At 41.3% G+C, this 19412-nt stretch overlaps 1 protein-coding gene across 3 annotated transcripts in view; it reads right to left on the bottom strand.

Annotated features, from left to right (window-relative positions):
• The window catches only part of Pde5a (phosphodiesterase 5A), a 125897-nt gene that overhangs the window by 69214 nt on the left and 37271 nt on the right, over positions 1-19412 (bottom strand). For all 3 annotated transcript variants that reach the window (XM_004644248.3, XM_023704417.1, XM_004644249.2), the window contains exons 4-7: positions 9612-9683; positions 7949-8038; positions 3981-4118; positions 1299-1366 (exon numbers count right to left, since the gene is read on the bottom strand). In XM_004644248.3, the coding sequence (XP_004644305.1) occupies positions 1299-1366; positions 3981-4118; positions 7949-8038; positions 9612-9683 (368 nt within the window). The remainder of the gene's footprint in view (positions 1-1298; positions 1367-3980; positions 4119-7948; positions 8039-9611; positions 9684-19412) is intronic.

The raw sequence follows: 19412 nt of genomic DNA, 5'->3' as shown, positions 1-19412 counted from the left end.
ATTATAGGTATGTGCCACCACGCCCAGTCTCAAGTGCCATCTCGGCATGCCCTGGGGGCAGGGCTGGCACAGCAGGCCTGGGGTTCAAACCTCTGGCCCCTGTGCCTGCTTGCAGGCGCTTTAATCCACTGAGCTATTTGGCTGGCCCTTCATTTATTAGTTTAAATCTATTCCAAGAGTAGCACATACAAAATTGGGACAATATCATCTGAATCTTCGATCATATAAACACATTATATTGTTTATGAGTAACAGTTATCAGCAAAGAAATGAATAGAACTTTAAAAATAAGCAAAAATGTGGAAAAGAACTAAATATCAATGGAGCTCTAATATGACTTAGTGATAACAGGAACAAATATTTTATTATCAGGACCACAAGCTTCCTTCTACTAGTAGCTAAATCTTAATGGTTAATCCCAAGCCAGAACAAATTCTGGCTCATTCAAGAATTATTTCATACAATGAGTAGTGTTTGAATTGGTCCAGAGCTAGGTGTAGTAGTATTGTGAGCAATTTCATTTAAGACCCACAAGTGTTGTATTTCCATTATCTTCTCAGAAGAGCTTGCTTGGAAATCTGTAAAATGTCCAGGAACGGCTCTGCTAACCCTGACTGTCAATTTAAATGCGTTACGGAGACTCATGCAGTGGTGAGTGGATTGTGAGGGCAACAACTTCATCCATAGGTTCACCCGGGGACTTCACAGCTCAGCGGGCTTGCAGGGGAGAGGGCCCACCTGGAGGCCGTGGCCATGCGCACATGGCCTTCGCTCCTGGCCCTTCTTCTCTGGCACTGTTCCCTTCCTCACTGCTTCCTGGCTGCCACACGAAGCAGCTTCCCATGGCTGTGCCCCTGGGCCATTCCATCCTGCCTTGGAGCCAGCCAGGCACAGACTGAACCCTCTGCCTCTGGAGCCATGAGCCATATTAAACCTTTTCTCCTTTAAATTGTGATGTTAAGTATGTTGTTCCAGCAACAAAAACAGGACTAATACAGATCAGTCACTCTAATGAAAAAATATGATTGAAATGCACTAGTTCACAACAGTGTAGTTGTACTCAGCCCTACACACACTCTAGCATTATTCACTGTAAGAAATAATTCTCAGGTAGGACAGTGTCATGGAAAACCCCGAGGACTTTTAACATCAAATAAATTATTCTGACAACTAAAATTATTTGTGTGTGGGGGAAACACAGTCTATCACTTATGTCTTACATCAAACTGGGAATGAAGAAGCAATCTGCCCAGCATCATATGCCCACGGTAATGACAAGTAGAGACTAAGTTACTCACCTTGCCAGAGTATCAGATGCTTTTTCTAATTCTTCACACTCCATGTGAAACACACTGGAAAAAGAATCCTGAAAACAAAGTGAGAACACAGACTGAGAGATAAGCTCCACAAGGTAACACACACACACACACACACACACACATACACACACACACACAGTGGAAATCACTAAAGGCACTGATTCTTGTAATATATTTATTCTTGCTCCCAACTGAATTGATTCAAGTACTTATTAATTAACATGCTCAAAGCTGCTTCCCATTATTAAAAGATCTGATCATATTATTTCTGATCTTCATTTGTAAGAAGGTTTGAATATCATCTGTTTGTTTGTTTTTTTTCTACCAGGTGCTAATGTATATATTGGCCTCCAAATTTCTTCAGGTTTGGGCTTACATGTACATATCGATGAATGTTATTAGATCCCAGGAAGATAATCCCCCCTTTTTTGTGGCCTGTTCAGCCCACCCGGGGGCAGGGCAGGCCGGGCATGTGGTGCCGGGGATTGAACCACAGTCCCTGTGTGCTTGCCTAAGGTTGCCTCAACAGGCACTTTAGACCTCTGAGCCATCCTGCTGGCCTGGATAATCCCTTCTTACACAGAAGTATCATTCAGTAATATTTTATGAGAACATTAAAATAATGATGACATCTTCAGTAACATAGTAATATTTTAAAATTACTTTAAGAAGAAAAATGCCATTTGCATTAATGGCATATTTACAATTGAATAAAGGAGAATTGGAAAGAAATACAGAAATAAAGCAATGACAACATAACTGGTGAACAGAAGAGCTGAGTATATATACATTTTTATTTTTGATCATGTTGAATATTTATAACTCTAAATAATTGCAATGTAAATGAACATCAAGTCATCTCATTCCTTTCCTAAACCCAACAACTTAAAATGTAAAAAAATAAGCAAAAGAAATTCAGTAGCATATTGTTGAGTTGTAGTTCAAAATATCACTGGTCCAAATGAGTTTGCTATCACGATAGGTATGGGTAGAAGCTTGAATTGAATGATAATTAAAGTGATATTTCAAGTTGTTCTTTATTTTTGTATTTTAGGGAAGGGTCTACAGGGTGTTCAGGATCTCACTACTAGATCAGACTTATACTGATCCGACTGTTTTATAGCCTCCAAACAGCTGGGATTATAGCCGTGTGCCACCATGCCCAGTCTCAACTGCCATCTCAGCACACCCTGGAGGTGGGGTCGGCGTGGCAGGCCCAGGGACCATGGTTCCTGTGCCTTCTTGCAGGCACTTTAATCCACTGAGTTATTTGGCCAACTTCAAGTTGTTTTAAAATGAAGTGCTTCATGTATAACTTTTAAAATTAAAAGCTAAAAACAGGTCACAGAGCAAAAATGATAAATTGACATAATGCACTAATGAATTCTGACCTGAACTTTAAAAGGTTAAGGGGTATCTTGTAATCATGTCTACATTAAGGATTTTATAACTGATGGAAAATTCTGATGATAAAAATAGATAATATATCAACCATTGTTAATCAGCTATTCTTGTTTTGAAAATCTATAACATATGTATTGTTCTATGTTATCTTGATTCTGTCTTTGTTTCTGATTTTTGTTCTTGCTTTTGTTTTTACTCTTCAAAATAAAGTAAAAGTATAATAAAAAGGAAAATATGAAATAATATCTAAGGAATGCTATTATTTTTTAAGCACAATAAATGCTACTTTGATATCCTGTTAATAAGAGTTTTTTTTATTAACTGACACATCCATTCTGACATACACATTCATACAAAATGATTCAGGTGATAATGGATCCCATAGACAATGTCTAAACCAATTTAAATGTTTTAAGAAAAAATGATCAAATTTATTTTATTTTTCAACTTCCCTGACCATGTCAATTCCAACATTATCCCTGGCTTTTAACTGACCTCCTCACAAGTGGTAGTACCGCTCTCACCCAGCAGCTCACCAATGTTAGCCCCATCTTACAGAAATGGAAAATGAAAACCGTCACACCAGAAAGCAGCAACTCACAAGACAAGAAGGGAAAGAACCTGTGTAAAAGCCAACTGCCTCGGGCCAGGGATCAGGCTCTAACAGCCAACAAGGCAAGGCAGAGGGCCTGTCTGCCAGCATGTGGCTCTGGGTGAGACACCCGGAGGTGTTGCTTCGCATCACAAGTCAATGGACTGAAACCAGCCAATTAAACAGGAGTGGCTTCCCCTGTTGGTGAAGGATACAGGACTCATTAGTTCCTTGAATAACTGCCTCTGCTGGGCTATGCCTTCTGGTTTTAAGTAATCTGTGGTAAAAATAAATGATTCTATCCAACCTATTCAACAGTGGGCATCTACTTGTTCTCAGCAACCTGGGCACCACTACTGCTGACTGCGAAGCTAACACTGTAATGACAATGTCTCTTCTTCAAGACAATGTAGTCACTGACAGATTCAGCTCACAGTGTTCCTTTCCATGGGACCTGCTTCGTGGTGGGGGACATCAAAAGCACCCTCCGGTGTCACCCCAGCTCCGTGTAGCCAGAGAAGTCCAAATTCTGATCAACTTTAGATATCCCCATGCAGTTGGGCTTGAGAGAGGGTTCTTAGACTAAAACAAAGCTTCGAAGCAGTGTTTCCAGGAGTGCAAGTTTCCATCTGTCTAAAAATTAAAAAGCCATACTCTGTACTCACGGAGCAATCTTCATCCACAATGAAAATGGTGCACTTCTGCACCTGCATAAAGGAAATAATAGTGGCAGCTATTTTCTTCAGAATCACTTCCAATGATTGTTGTTCTTCAAAAATTAAGCTAGCAAGGTCAAGCAGCACCTAGACAAGGAAAATGGATAGCTAAATCCTTTAAGGTATTTGCAATTAATAAATCAATCACTATAAAGATCTGCAATGGTTATAAGTTGCTCATATAATGTAGAAAGTTATAATCAAGCTTCAACTCAAGTATCAAATTGCTTTCTGTTTATTAACAGAATTCCCTAGTGTTTGTGAATAAGATTAACATAATGGTTAAAATCACAGGATTTTTAAGCCAGAGTAATCGGTCTTTAATTCTAACTTCTTTTCCTGCTAAATTTTTGACCTAAGGCAAGTTTTGTGAAAAGTAAGGATTGAATAATTTAATATTTATAAAGCATTTTGAATAGTATCTGGTACATTATACACAATTACCGTTATTGCTCCAAACTTCTGAGATCAAAATTTATCAACATCATCGATATTTCAGACCAAGTCAGTACTATCCAAGCTAAAAATTAAGAGCTCCCTTTGTGCCTTCTGAAATGTCTCTTCTCCCTGCATGTCACAGAATTTCTCCTGATCTCACAAACCATTTATTCATTTAATGGGAGAAAGAATTTTCCACTGGTAGATTTACTATGTGAGATACCATCCCAGTTGAGATGTGCAAGATGATCAGAAATCAATCAGATATGAGGCAGAAGGGAAATTGTTCAGGAAAAAAAGAACTGAACTGAAAGTGCTGATCAAATGCTACAGGAACAAAGAATACAGAGAAGAACCAGGTGGAGGATGCAGTGCTGACGAGAGAAGGTTCCGGAGGGCCTGTTGTGACTCTGAGGCAGCTCATACTGCGACAGACCAGGAGGGAGCAATGTTGCCACAGCTGCTTTTGTAAAGAGTGAGGATGGGAAAAGGGTCAAGAGCAGAACAGATCTGACCCACCAGGCTTGGGCTGGGTCTGGGGGGGTCCAGCGGGCTCAAGGGTGCACAGTAGCTCTCCCACACACTCGCCAGACTTTTTTTTTTTTTTGGTGGAACCAGGTTGCCAGATTATTTTACTGAATTCACGCACCTACAATATTTAAATGGCAATGGAATACACATCTCTGAGAAAATAAAAAAAGGGGGATATAAATGAAGGACCATTTTGTATCTGTATACACAAAATAGTTAGGATAGATGTACAGCTACTTTCTCCTCATTCAATGAGAAGAAAGATTTGTCCTAATAGTATTTGGACAGGATATCATGTCTGCATCTTGTACTATGAATAACCACTATAAGGACAACAATATGCAATGTATTAATTATTGAAACTGTCCTACTAATCGGTTTTGAAACTGTCTTATTGCTATTTGTTTCTCAATAAAATCAATTTAAAAAAAGAATGAAACAGAAGGCTTCTGCAGTTTGAGGCACACACAGAAGGTCCAATATCTTGTCAGCATGAGCTCTAAAACATAGAAGAAAACAGAAAGAGAGGCAAAAAAGAATTGCACAAAAGTGGAGGCTCGCGTGAGTCCTCAGACACAAAGGGCTGACTTCACTTGCAGGTAGCAGCCAGCTGAGCAGTCATCTTATGAAAGAAAGGAAGTTCTGAAGATGAAGCCAAATACCCCAAAACCTTACAAAGAGACAACATATAGCATACAGTATATAAAATATGTATTGTACATAATATGAAAATACACTGTTATATGTTTACATATAATAGATAACTCACAAGATATTTATAAAGAGCCATGAATTGGAGTAACATAGACACTAGTCCCATTTGTAGCAAAATGAAAACATATTGTTAAATGAAATAATTGAGATACGCAAGCTCAAATACCCTATGGGTTTCTCTTCTTGAATAGTTCCAACAAAGAGTAAAATAAAAAAACTGATGAAAGAAAATGGGAAGATACATCTTTTGCAAATGGGAAGGGGATCAAGAGTCTGGATGGAGGGCCACAAAAGTATTTAAGATGCATCATGTGCATGTGCCGGCTGCCCTCAATGAACAGAAGCTTTTTCTGTCATAAGCATGAGCTAATAGTTGTAACAATGAAATGCAGGAAGAGAGGCAGAGAGGGAGGTCAGGTGGGGGTGGATATAGAGAATCAGTGTACCGTGTGTTCAGTACACATACCCACCGCCAAGATGAACATGTGTCATGTACGCCAAACACGTACAAATAAAAAAATAAAGAAACATAATATTTACACAATCAGAGTGGTAGGATGCTTTCATACATGCAAAGATTGAGAACGTTTGCTTCACTAATGAACAATCTCTCTCTCTCTTTCTCTCCCCTTTCCTCCCCCTCCCTCCTTCCCTTCCTCTCTTCCTCAGCTTGTGTCTAGGTGTCTCCCCAAACTCCGAAGCCTGAGGCAGTCACAGGTGGAGTATTTCCTCGATGGCTGGATGTGCACAGTGAGATGCTGGGGCTGATCCCTGGCACCACTGTACAGGGCTAAAGGTGTCCCACCCTGGATATGAGTGAGACTCACCCTGAGAACAGGTAGCTTGAATGGAAAATATAGCAGGAGCTGCTGCTTGCTGCTTCACCACTTCACTGCTGCACTGCCTCCTGTCTGCCATGAGCTATTTCTCCTCTGCGATGCTTTTCTGCTGCGACATCCTGCCTTGCAGCCAGCAGCTGATAAACTGAAACTTCTATAAACTGTGAGCCAATAAACTTTTCCTCCTTTAACTTTGGGTGTCTCCTATTTTGTCTCAGCAAAGAGAAAAGTACACAAGGCTCATACTCTCTTCCCCTGGCCCTTCTCCTCCACTCCTTTCCTTATTCTTCTTTCTTATAATACTGGGGAATGAACCCAGGACTTTGTACTGAGTTACATCTCCAGTCCTTTCTGATTTTTTTTATAGACAATCTCCCTAGAACACTAAGTTGTCCAGGCTGAGCTCCACCTTGTAATCTTCCTGACTCAGCCTCCCAGAGTGCTGGGGGTTACAGGCATGCACCAATGCACCTGACTTATCAGTGCTGTTTCTTAAATATTTAAGAATGTTCCAGAACAGAAACTAGGAATAACTGAGCAAGAAAAATTTATAAGGATTGAGGAAATAAAACCATCTTTGTAAAATAGCAATGAAGGAAAGTTCTGTGATGACGTGTGTAGCAGACATAGATTAAGAGTTTAGTTGGAAGAAGAAAGTAGAGACCTCCAACTGACATGTCCAAGAAAAAAAGAACTCAGAAAAAGGCCTAACATAAGACATAGCTTGGGGAGGGAAGAACACAAAGAATACAAGGATACACCAGAGCAAACAGGGGGACAAGGAAAAATTTCAAAAATGTACAACAGAGGTAACACATGGAATTTATATAGTTGTAGTAATTGCAAATATGGTATTTTAAATTGCAACTTGTGAAGGAGGACAGATAAAGTTTAAGAAGAGTTCATCATGGCTGTAGAGCAGCGTGTGTGCTGTCAGTGCCGGGCAATAAAGAAGAACTCCAAATGGAAAATCAGAGCTGCAGTGTGGTGGCTGGGCAAGAGAGACGAAGAGAGGGACAGGATGCAAAATGGAGGGCAAAGCCTGCCACCGGCAAGGCAAGAGCTAGAAAACAGCATTTCATACCACGCATTCACCACATGCACTAACTTTGAACAACGATTTAGTGGCACTGGTAGGGCTAGGGTAAGGGGCAGCAAAGAAGGGTCCAGGACAAATCCTCGCCTCTCCAGTCAAGGAGTCTCATCTAACAGTGCTGAAGCAGTCGAGCACGGGGAACAGGATGCAAAAGGGACCATAACTATTAGCAGAAACTGCTCATACATTTAGAAGTAGAGACTATTTGATTTTTCGTCCTGCGCTTCCATTACTTGGATTAAAATTTGATAACATTGTAAGAAAGGACACCTACTCTCTCTCTTTAATATCATACTTACCTGGTTTCTCTTGTTCTCCAGCAGGGAAGTTTCATAGAGTTGAGCATTGTGAAGAACGATACCACAAAATGCCAGGTAAGCAGCAAAGTCCTAGGAGACAGGGAGACAGCAAGCTGAGTAAAAATTGCTTAGAGATTGGTCTAATGATGTTGTTTTAAACATAAGATGCACTAAAAATATTTACTGTCTAAAAGCCTAAAGTATAGACATTCATTTTGCATAAAATTGGGAACTGACACAATCCTCTTAAACTGAGATGCTTCAAACTTCTCTTTCTTTATTGCAGAAAAAAAATATTGCAGCCCAAACTATATTGCATTTTGTGATTTTACTCTGTGGTTTGAATCAACTAATTAGTAATCACATTTTAATGCCACAGGGCAGAAGCACCACATTTTCCTTCTCCACTCCTCTGTTGATCGACATATCCATGGTGTCCAAGATTTAGCTGCTATTATAAATTGAGCTGCTCTAAACAGGGGTATTCATGTATCCTGCCACTACAATGATTTTAACTCTTCCAGGAGTGAAGTTTAAATAATTATTTAAATGACTCATTTTGTTATTTCAAAAATATTTTAATATAAATGGTAATTTGTTTCATTCATACTTTTAATTTTTCTTAGTTCAATGAAAAGCATTGTGCTATTATCTGTTTTTTTCTTCTTTGAAAGAGAGAATCTTTTCTGTCTTATACTCTGAATAACTACTTTGAAGATCATGCTATTCAGTGTGTTAATTATTGTTATTCACTTATTGTTTTGTTATGAGATTCTGTTTTATATTTTCATAAAGTAAAAAAGAAATTAAAGGTTCATGCTGTGCTCCAAAGCAATTAAAACTTGAGGCCCAACACAGGTGCCAATACAGCCCACAGCACGGAGACAAAAATAACTGCCTTGTTTGGTTGTCTTCCAAATTCAAAAGCTTCTTTCTACTAATTTTCAGAGGAGCAAAAAAAAAAAGCTATGTGCTTGGAAAAGGAGACGCGCGCTGGACTACAATATACCTATACCACATATGCAGGAGACGAAGGAAAACCTATGACCAGAACGAAGTCAGAACAGATTCAGGGGCATGCTTGCAGGAAAAGCATCCGTGTGGCGGGCAGGACATGCTCTGCGGAGCTGGATGAGAAGTGTAAAAAAGAGCTAATGCTGACTGCCGCCCTCTCTGCAGCCGGATTCACCCCGCCAGCCTGAATGTGCACCGCGGCGCCCCTCCGTCTGTGCGCGGAGCTTATAAAACACCAGGAAGCAGACTTCACCAGGAAGCAGCCCCGACCTCAGCCAAACCCCAGTGCTGAACTTGGAGCGGTGCTTTGAAGGACTTTTACTGAAGGCTGAACGTCTGCACAGCAGCGATGAAAGACAAATGAGAGAGTAAAATACTGTAAGTCACTCTCTGTGCGGCGCCCACGGGCACCCGGCCTTGGTCACCAGCGCGGAGGGGTGGGGAGCTCCTGCCAAGTGATTCAGGTCCTCACTAGTCAAGCCAACCTGGTGTGGAGCTAAGGATGCACTTTGGAACATTTCAAATTGTTTGCAGTCATTACGCGTTTTACGGTCAGCGGCTTTAGCACCAGCTAATTCTACAGGGCCATGCACCAGAAAGCGCAAACAGCTTGCTTATTTGACATCAGCCCGGGCTCCAGTTTGGGTACCTTTTCGTCTTTTTCAGTGAATGTCCCGCCATTTCCTGACTTCTTGTTGATGGCCTGGGCTACTCCAACGACCTGGAACAAGAAGAGAAAAGTGACAAATTTTTCTAGTACTGGAAAAGTCCTCAAATGAATGTGATTACAGCAGAGTAGTTATGTGCTACAAAATACACTAACATGAAGCTGCAAAATAGAAAACCGAAAGTCCCCGGCACTCACACGCATCCTGGACCACTGAAGAGATCCCTCTTTTTTCTCATCGGAGTGCTGATTTTAAATTCTTTCAGCCCACACTATGTTACATCTTGTGATTTCAGTCTGTGGTTTGAATCAACTAATTAGTAATCACATTTTAAGTAAATATTTCCCATAGATTTAAAATACAAACAACTGATTTCTTTTTATTGCAAATACAATATATAGGAAAATGAGCATTGTATATTCTTTAAAATATTTGAAAAGGGATAAATGCCTTTTAGCTAAAAAAATGAAACAGGATCCAGTGGCCAGTGATACAAGGATTGCAGGAGACCACGGGGTGAAAGAATTCCTAACAGCGATGCAGTTCAACTTCTTTTGAAATGTCTGCTTTTGAAAACTGACCTCCAAAAGACTTATTTCTTAGGGAAAAAAAAGGTTATAGAAACTAAAAAACAGGAATTAACATGTTGTCTTATTTCAAAGAGATTAGAAGTCATTTTAAGGAAAAGCTACCTTAAGATTTGTAAGCTAAACTCCCAGTATATCTTATGGTTTCTCAAAAGATTTACCAAGACTTGAAAATTACTTTCATCTTTCTGTTTGGAATTTTTTCTTTTTTACCTGTTAATTCTCAGCTTTAGTGTATGTCGTTACCTTATTTTTATAAAGACCTTCAACTTATTTTCACTTCATCCTTATTACTCAGATTCTACTCTTTTTCCCTTCTCCAATTTAGTGTCAGTGGAATAAGCAAATGTCCCCTGCATTGTCATACTGTAGGAAGAGGCAGTCCTTAGCTTTCTGTGTAAGCTCCATTGTTCCTCTCTCAGCCCACTCTAGTTTCATAGCTTCAAAAAACAAGATAAAATTCCTCTTTAGAATAGCAGAACAGGGAAGGCAAAACACATGGCTGTCTCACGTAGCTTTTGATTCTCCAAATCAGTGCAGTCTCTCTCTCTCTCTCTCTCTCTCTCTCTCTCTCTCTCTCTCTCTCTCTCGATACAAAACTGTCAATTTAAGAAGAAAAGCAACATTACTCATTTATCCTAAACCTTTGGATCACTTAGTCCAACTCTGACATTCTTTTCACACTTTTTAGCTCTTGAAAAAAAAAAAAAAAAAAAACAGATTTCTAGGCACTCAGGCTCAAACACAAATGTCTAGCCCATGGTCAAACACATCTGGATGATAACTGGGCATGTTCACTGGGCATGAAATGTGACCAAGTTTTATGACACATGTGGCCACAGATTACTGGAAGTGCTGATGGGTAAAGGAGAAGGCCTCTTATAAATCATGATGCCAGGTGCTTTTTAAGTGACTGATTATGTTAACATGTCAGTGCATTACTGTGCTACCACAAATTTACAGTAAGGTGAGTGTTTTGTTTAGACCTCAAAGAGACTAAATAAGATCAGTTGTGCAACATATTTTTTCTGAAATCAGCACGAGTTAACATGATACTGTTGGTGAGTTGAAGTGGTTGGAGTCACTTGAAGGTGAGTTCTAAGTTGACACGGGCCAGTTGGCTCCCTGTGTCCCATGGCAACTCGCTATGGATACCTTAGTTTGGTCAGTGAAGTGCACAGTGGGTGGATAGATAGTAACAGGACCACAGGGCAGAGATGGAAGAGAAGAAGTCGTCTAATATATGTGGGTCAGGGAGCACCAATCTCTAATAGGAAATTAGAGGCAAAATAAGCATTGCTAGTGAATCAGCAATGTCTTCTGTTTAAGCATGGAAACACAAGCTCCTGTTACAGACGTGTGTAGTCCCCAAGGCATGCCTATTACTGAAAATGATGTCCCAGTCGCAACTAGAATTCTATGCTCAGGAATGTTTATAAGGTAAGCATTACTTCTGCCTGTGGGCTCAAAATTTTTCCCCCTGATTATAAAAATACTGTCCTTAAAGCCACTCTACAGCATATGCCATTATCCACAATTTTCACTCAGTTAATGGGGTTCAATAGCTTGATTTCCATTTGTAGAATTATTCCTTTTGATTCTTTTAACAAATTCATAAGAAGTGAATGCCTGCTGGCTTTCACTTCTTTGAGTGTACTTTTTATGACTGCAAGTTCATTCTTAGCAAGATCTTTTTTTCCAGAATCTCATGTTCCCTGTGTTGTGGAGGGTCCACAACCAGCCATTCCCTGTCTGTCTCTGCACTGCACTGTTGGTGCAAACTCGGACTCCCCACCGATGGGTGGCAGAGCCTCTCGTCTTGTGCCTCACAGGTGTCTTTTCTCTGCCTGCTGCAGGCAGAAGACAGCCTTCCTTACTGCCTGTCCTGGTGGAGGGACGGGGGCAGGTTGCATCGACAGGATTTCACAGCCCTCAACTTTCCATGAAGTTTTGCTTCACTTCTCCCTGCCTCCCTTCTCAGCATGGATGCAGCCTCCACTATTGTGAATAGCTGAAATAGTATGCTGTTTAGAGGATAATAGCAAGAAAATAGTACGTGTTATTTATAGATATGATTCTCTCCAGAATTTTTATTTAGCAGTTGGCTGATTCCATGAATGTTGAACCCAAAGAGATGAGACTTGACTATATTTAATTTTTTCCCTTCAATATTAAAGGAAGACTATTTTACCAAAACAAAACAAAAAAAACCTAAAATGTATACCTGCCTCTGTTTCCAGATGACATTTTACAAACACCACTGATTTTTTAAAAAACAGATTAAGAATACAAGAAAAAGTATACTGTTTGTCTATGGTCACAGAGACAGCCAAGGTCTCTGAATTAAGAACCTAAACAAAAGTAGCACCTTCTGCCCTCCTTATGTTGATATAAAGTCCTTTCTTCTGACACCAATTGCCCCTGTAAGCAAATTAGTTCATTTTTTTATAACTAAATGTTAACTACACATTTTTAAATGTCAGTTTTCAAAGGCAGCTTTTAATGTAAGTAGGCATTGGGCTTGCCAAGTGGGGAGCATTCCCCTCAAAGGTCGGTTGTGGTGAAGTTCCCTTGTTGCTGCCCTCCCTGCTACCAGTACCTTCGAATGCAGGTGCTCCATGCTATTTTCTAAGCAAACGAAGCCTCTCTTGATTTGCATTTCGCTGGCACTTTCCACAGTGCAAGCACATACTGTGTCCTTGCGGGGTTGAGTGTTCTTTTAGGAATGTAAAGGGCAAGACTTGCCTCTCGCTGAATGAGCAGAGTGGAATGTGACAGCTGGCTGCTCCAGGGCGACCAATCACTGCCACAGTGATCTTCTTCGGTAAGCAGCTGCCCTGGACATTTACTGAGGTCAGGCAGAACCTCGATGCAGTTCTCTGCTCCCCCTTCCAGGGTATGCTCAGCATGGAGACAAAAAGCACGGGAGAAAAGGAGCAGACTCTGCGGAACCTCCGCTCGCCCTCCCTCCCAACTGCGGAATGCCTCCGTCATGACCGTGAGATTCTAGGCTGTCCAACCAGAGTGAAAATCCCATGTTTCCTCAAGACAGCTAGAATTTAACAAGGAGTCACTGGAGAACTCTTGTCACTGCTCTTTTCCTTCCTTCATTGATTTATTTTACAATAAATATTTTATTCAACTGATAGTTACTGGGCGCTTATTAGGTTACAGTCTCTGTTGCTGGTAATGAGCACAGCAGTGAGCAAGACAGAAAAAAATGCCTGTCTTCAGGGGAGGGACATTCTAGTCACAGAATGTTAGGCCTGTCACTCTCTCCTTGTCTACCCATTTCACAGAAGAGCAGCTAGAAGAAAGACGACTGATACTAATTCAGCCTGTTTAACCTCTCTTCCAAATGCTGTGTGGTCATCGCAATATGATACTCTGCCATGTGGGACACAAAGGACTGCCTGCAGAGGCCTCGCTGTCCTAGCCCTGGGAACCTCTGCATATGTTACCTGAGGTGGTAAAAGGCAAAGGGCAGATTCAATGAAGTTAAGGGTCTGGAGATGGGCAGAGGGTCATCTGTGTGGGGTTGACAAATTCACAAGGTCCTTGGAGGGGGAGAAGGAAAGCAGGAGGGTCCAACTCCAGAGGGAGTTTAGGATGCCACACTGCAGATTCTGAAGATGGAAAATGGTGCCACATGCAAGCACCTGTGGAAGGTGGGAAAGACAAGAGAATCTTTTCTTCTTTTACTTTTTTAAAAATGTATTTGGTGGTTACAGGGTCTCTCTATGCAGCTAGGACTCGTGGTGATGCTCCTGCTTTCAGCCTCCCCAGCACTGGGATTACAGGCGTGTGCCACTACACCTGGACTCTGGCTGGCTCAGCTTGCCCTGGAGGCAAGGCCGGTGTGGCATGTGGTGCCACGGATCGAACCACGGTCCCTGTGCTCACCTAAGCTTGCCTAAGCCACTTTAGTCCGCTGAGCTATCTTGCCGGCCCGGCATCAATTGTTTCTTTGACACTCTGCACAGGAACACGGCCCTGCAGACACCTGGATTTCAGCCAGTGAGAACGATTTTGGACTCTGAGCTCCAGAGCTGTAATACATTTGTATTGTATTAAGCCACAAAATTTTAGATGAGTTTTGCAGCAGGAATAGAGAACTAATATATTTCATTAAATTATTAAACAGTCTCTTGTTTTTCTATTCTTTTCTTCACTGTCTCTCTCCACATACCGTATTTTATTTTACCACAACAGTGTACATTTTCTTTGAAGGTCCTGATATCCCATTTCTAATTGTCTTCTCCCTTCTGCCCATCTCTCGACACTTCAATAAATTCATCTCCTTGGGATGCTAGTTGGCACAGGCAGGTCATCTCATTTCTTAAAAAAAATGTAATGGCCTCAACTATCTATTGAATTGAAAAGAAAGCCTCCCTAGCATCCTACACCCTCCACTTGAACTATGATCACTTATGTGGGCCTCTGAGTTAGAATGGTACCAACAAATGTCCTTTGTTCAAAGCATTCTTTCAAATGTTACCTTCTACTTTCTCTACAGAAGCCAAACTTCCAAAAGGCCTTCCCTTCAAACCCATCGCTCTGAAATCCTCTGTGGTAGCTGTGTTTGCCATCCATCTGACAATGAGGTATTCTCCTTTTTAACCTCATTTTCTCTGCTCACATCCTCTCTCTCCAATTAGGTCTCCTAAGGACGTGATTCATATTTGACGCCTTAGGGAATCGTCAATACATCACATTGTTCCGAATGCACTGAAGGCTTGAGAGAGACTTGGTGTTAATAATGGGAGAATTGTCAGGATCAAATTTTGCAGTGATGCATTTATCAGATAACTCACGTTCCAGTAATAGCAGGTCATATTTGTCCATTTTTTTCTCTGCCCCTTGCTCAACAGTGACAGATCTTTGCACATCTGAAGACTCCATGGCAATGAGAAGTTCATGTTTGGAAGCCTTTAGCCATGGAATTGAAACTTAGAGTGGGAGCCTTCAGGCTTTGGGAAGAGGGAGTAAACAAGCTTTAACATTCTCCTACAATTACAAAAGTATGGAAAATCACAGGCAAGACAGCCAGCATCCATGTCTTTGTCATCCGAAACAGGGACAATGTGGGTCTTGTTACACGCAGCTCCTGGGTGGCTCTACCTCCAGGGTTTCAGACTCAGCAGATCAGGGTTTGGGTCCAGGAATATATTTTCACAAGCTTTTAGGTCATGCTGCTGGTCCAGGGACAAAAGATATTTTAAGAACCATTGATAAATCCTTATTAAATGTGTACTGCTGTATTTGGCCACTTCCATATGATCAGTATTGAATTAAGCTAACATTATATTTTCGCTTCTCAGTGTCTTTCTTTTCCCATCCGTTTCTCCTCTCAAAAGGCACCTTGTTCATTATATGCTTCCAAAATGTACCAGTCTATAAAGAAGACATAGTACTGTCATCCTTCCATTTTCATTTTATATAAAAATAAAATCATGCAAAATGCATCATTTTGCAACTTCTAATTGCATTCAATGTTGTTTAGATCAATTGACATAGGCCCAGCTCACTCATTTTACATATAATATTGCAGTCCATACCACATTGCATTCATTCCATCTGAAATGGTGGCTGGTTTTGTTTGCTTACAGTATTTTGCTATTACAAATAATCTATAATGAATATCTTCTGTGGATCTCCTTGTGCATACGTCCAGAGGTCTCTCTACTGCCAGTTCACCAAAGAGATTGCAAAAACTAGAACTTTTAATGGTACTCAGTAAGAGTTTCTGTTATCCTCTGATCAGCATCTCATGTTTACCAATTTGATGGGTGTAAAAGTATATCTCACTGTTGTTTTAATCTGCGTTTTCCTGATTTCTAGAAAGGATCAACGTCTTTACTGGCTACACTGGTTTCCCCGTCGGCGAAGTAGCCTATGTGTCACTTTCAAGATTTTATTTGTTCTTCTGGGTTGTTGGGCCTTTATGAACAAACTTTACAATCAAAGATGTGATAGTCCTTTAAATGACCAGCAAAATAAGTTTTATTTAATTGAAATCTCTTTTATTCATCTGTTTGTACAAGTTCCCCCTCCACCATGCCTACTGTTTATCTCAAAAGAATGCTTATGGCTTCTCCAGAGTTGACAAACACCGTGGAGTCTGAGGAGAGGAGGATACTAGGGTTCACTCTCCCAGCCCGGGTGGCTAGGAGCAGCCAGCCAAGGGAAACTTGGCCTTCGGGAAGCTGAGATATGGACAAAGCAACACCATAAAAGTAACAGGCATCAGATGAGCACGACCCATGCCAGTTGCTAGCACAGTTAATACATCTCTTCCTAGCAAACACAGAACAATTCATATGCTAAATAATTTGCCCCAAACCAATAAAAGCGAGCCTGCCTCGTGACAGGTATTTTCCACCTGTTAATACATTTCTTTAATTTTTGCCATAATCTCACAGGTAGTCATTATTATTCCTGTTTTATCCCAGGGTAAGCTGATGTTCAACAAGTCATGAAAATAGTTCCATAATGTACAAAGGAAGATATGCTCTTCAGGTCTGACCCCAGAGCCCACGTTCCTGTTACTAAGGCTCCCACCCCTGGGAAACAGGAAACCAGCCCTAGCGTAAAACGCAAGTTCTTAAGGACTATAACGTATGACAGAAAGACAATGGTGAATGTTTAAAGTTTTAAGAACTTAGTGATTTTCAAGAATGATGGGGTGTGTTCAAAATGAGGGAGGGCATTTTGAGGAAAATTAATAGCAATTTGTGTTTTATTGTAAGACTTTAAATTTGAACATGAGCAGCACGCTGTGGCCACTCCTTGTGGACCCGACATTTGTGGCGATTTCTGTCAAATACAGGCATCGCCAAGTGTCAGCGCCCATCTCACTCACTGGTGCCGGCACCGTGCGACTTCTGGCTCCTCCCCCAAGCTAAAGGGAGCCTGACAGGTCAATGTGAGGAACCCCTTCAGGACAGCGAGGCAGCCACAGCAGCACAACAGAAGACTCCAGGAAGGTGGACTTCTAGAGCTGCTTCGGAAGGCGGCCAGAGCTATGAGGCAAATGTGTTCAAAGCAAGGGGACGTGTACTGGGGGGGTCAATGGCAATGGGTCTTTTATTGTAATAATTTGTACTAAAACTTACACATTCACTGTATTTTTAAAAATCACATCTTTGATTTTTATAAACTAAAAGAACCACAAAGTCCAAAGGTTTTCCAGCAAATATCAGAGCCTTGCCTCTGGGGTCCATCAGTGTACGTCCAGTGTTAACACATACTTTCATAAAGTGGAACAGACGAATTTCAAGTTAAAACTTTATGAAACAAAGGCACATCCAAAGTGGCCGCTAAACAATGCCTTCTTTGGTTTGGCTTATAAATCTTAGGTTAGAAACTACTTATACAACATAGAAAAAATCCTATATATCAGGGAAAAGTGGATAATAAATATGGTCTCAAAAACTATATAGATTCATCAAAAAAAGCAAAGCTAATTTGCTGTGATAAAGAGTAGGCTGGTGTCACTGGGAGGTGCTCAGCTTCAGAAGGGTCTGTGTCAATGGCATATATATCTTGTCAAAATTCATCAGATTGTATCTAAAAAGCTGTGTACTTCCCTGTATGTAAATTTTCTCTGAATTTTCAAAAAGTATTTAAAGAAGTAAATCTCTAAGTGCTGCGGGCGAGTGAGGAGAGGCCAGCCTCCAGGTCCCCAGTTGCTCGGGGAATGGCAGAGCAGGTGGTACTGGGCAGGGTGGATGCTCCAAGGAGCCCAGGGAGTGAGCTGCTGTCCTGTCCAGAAGCACCCCGCAGTGGGAATACAGCTAACCTGAGGCTGGCTTCGTTCTGTGCAGTGGACACTCGGCATACGTCCTGACCTTAGTGTTTATTCTCATCCTTTTTCATAGAAGAAAATTCCTCCTCCCTGCCAAATACTACATCACGGGGACCTTCTGCCATCATATTTAGATCTTTCTGTCCCTTGGGATAAAGACTAAGTCCTGAGACAGAAGAGGATACAGCCACTGTGAACAGAGCCTCTGTCTGTGCCCTTTAAAAATGGCCAGAGACAAGAATACCACAGCAGGAAAGAGCCTGCCGCCTTTCCCATGGCACGGTATGTTCACTGTTTACTGCTGTTGTTTAACTTTCCATTCCTCCATTTATCTGGCCTTGTAACACCCTGCCCCCCTCCAGCAGGAAGTGGACATTTTCCAAATCCCTAGGATCCCTAGTAGGTGACAAGCCCGTGGTGGCCATTCTGTCTCACAGGGACTTCAAAACTACGCTGTGCATTTGTGCTTCATATTGAAACTTTACTGGCCAGTCACACGAAGCTGAGAGAGGCAGAGAAAACTGCAGGAGAAGAGTCACTGCTCTTAACCTGACTGTGTTGCTTTTGCTACAAAGCCAGAGCTCTTTCACACTCTGCCTCTTGGCTAAACTGAGAGGAAGTCCAGGACTACAATAAAAGTTGCTCATCAACATATAGCATGCAAACTGTACTGCATATCAGGACATTTCTAACACTGTGTGTACTCACCCTTTCCCAAGATACCTCCAAAAATGACTCTAGAGCTTTAGTCTGCATAGTAACTAAGATTTATCTTAAGGGCAGTGTCCTGCTGACCACCAGGTGCTGGCCTGCAAAGCTCAGGCCTAGGCTGGACAGTGTTGCTGTCTCTGGATTCTGTCAAACCAGGGACAGGCTTGTTGCTGCTCTGCATTCACTTGCAGTGGGGCTGTGTCTCTGCAGCCTGGCAGAATGTTGCTTTGATAAAATGTTCTGCTAATTACAAGGTACAAGGTATGCACATAATATAAAGCTAATGCAAACTCAGGAAATGGCACAGCTTTTTTAGGGGCAAAAGTAAGTTCCATGCACTAAAATATTAAATAGGTGCAAGATCATTTAAAAATGAGGCAGTGCCAAAGGGGTTAAGAGGAAGCCCTCTGAGTAGTCTCCTGAACGGTTAGCTGCATGCTGTGGGGGCTCAGGGCTCATGGTCTACATGTGGGAAAGCTAAATGCTGCCCTTCTCTGTAGTGAATGCACAGTTAGAGGTGTCACCACGAAAGGGACAGATCCTCAGTCATGTAGCCATCCCGGGGTGCCATATAATAAAGTGATTAATAGAACTGGGAATCACTATTTGCTGTTTTGGGTCTTATAATTGTATAGTTCCACCTTTCAAAAATGAAAGAAGTAAAGACCAGGTCTGTA

This window comes from Octodon degus, unplaced genomic scaffold (genome assembly GCF_000260255.1).
Source record: "Octodon degus isolate 3935 unplaced genomic scaffold, OctDeg1.0 scaffold00196, whole genome shotgun sequence".
NCBI classification, from domain to species: Eukaryota; Metazoa; Chordata; class Mammalia; order Rodentia; family Octodontidae; genus Octodon; species Octodon degus.
Note: the sequence above shows the minus strand (reverse complement) of the source record. Positions and strands in the feature narration are given on the sequence as shown.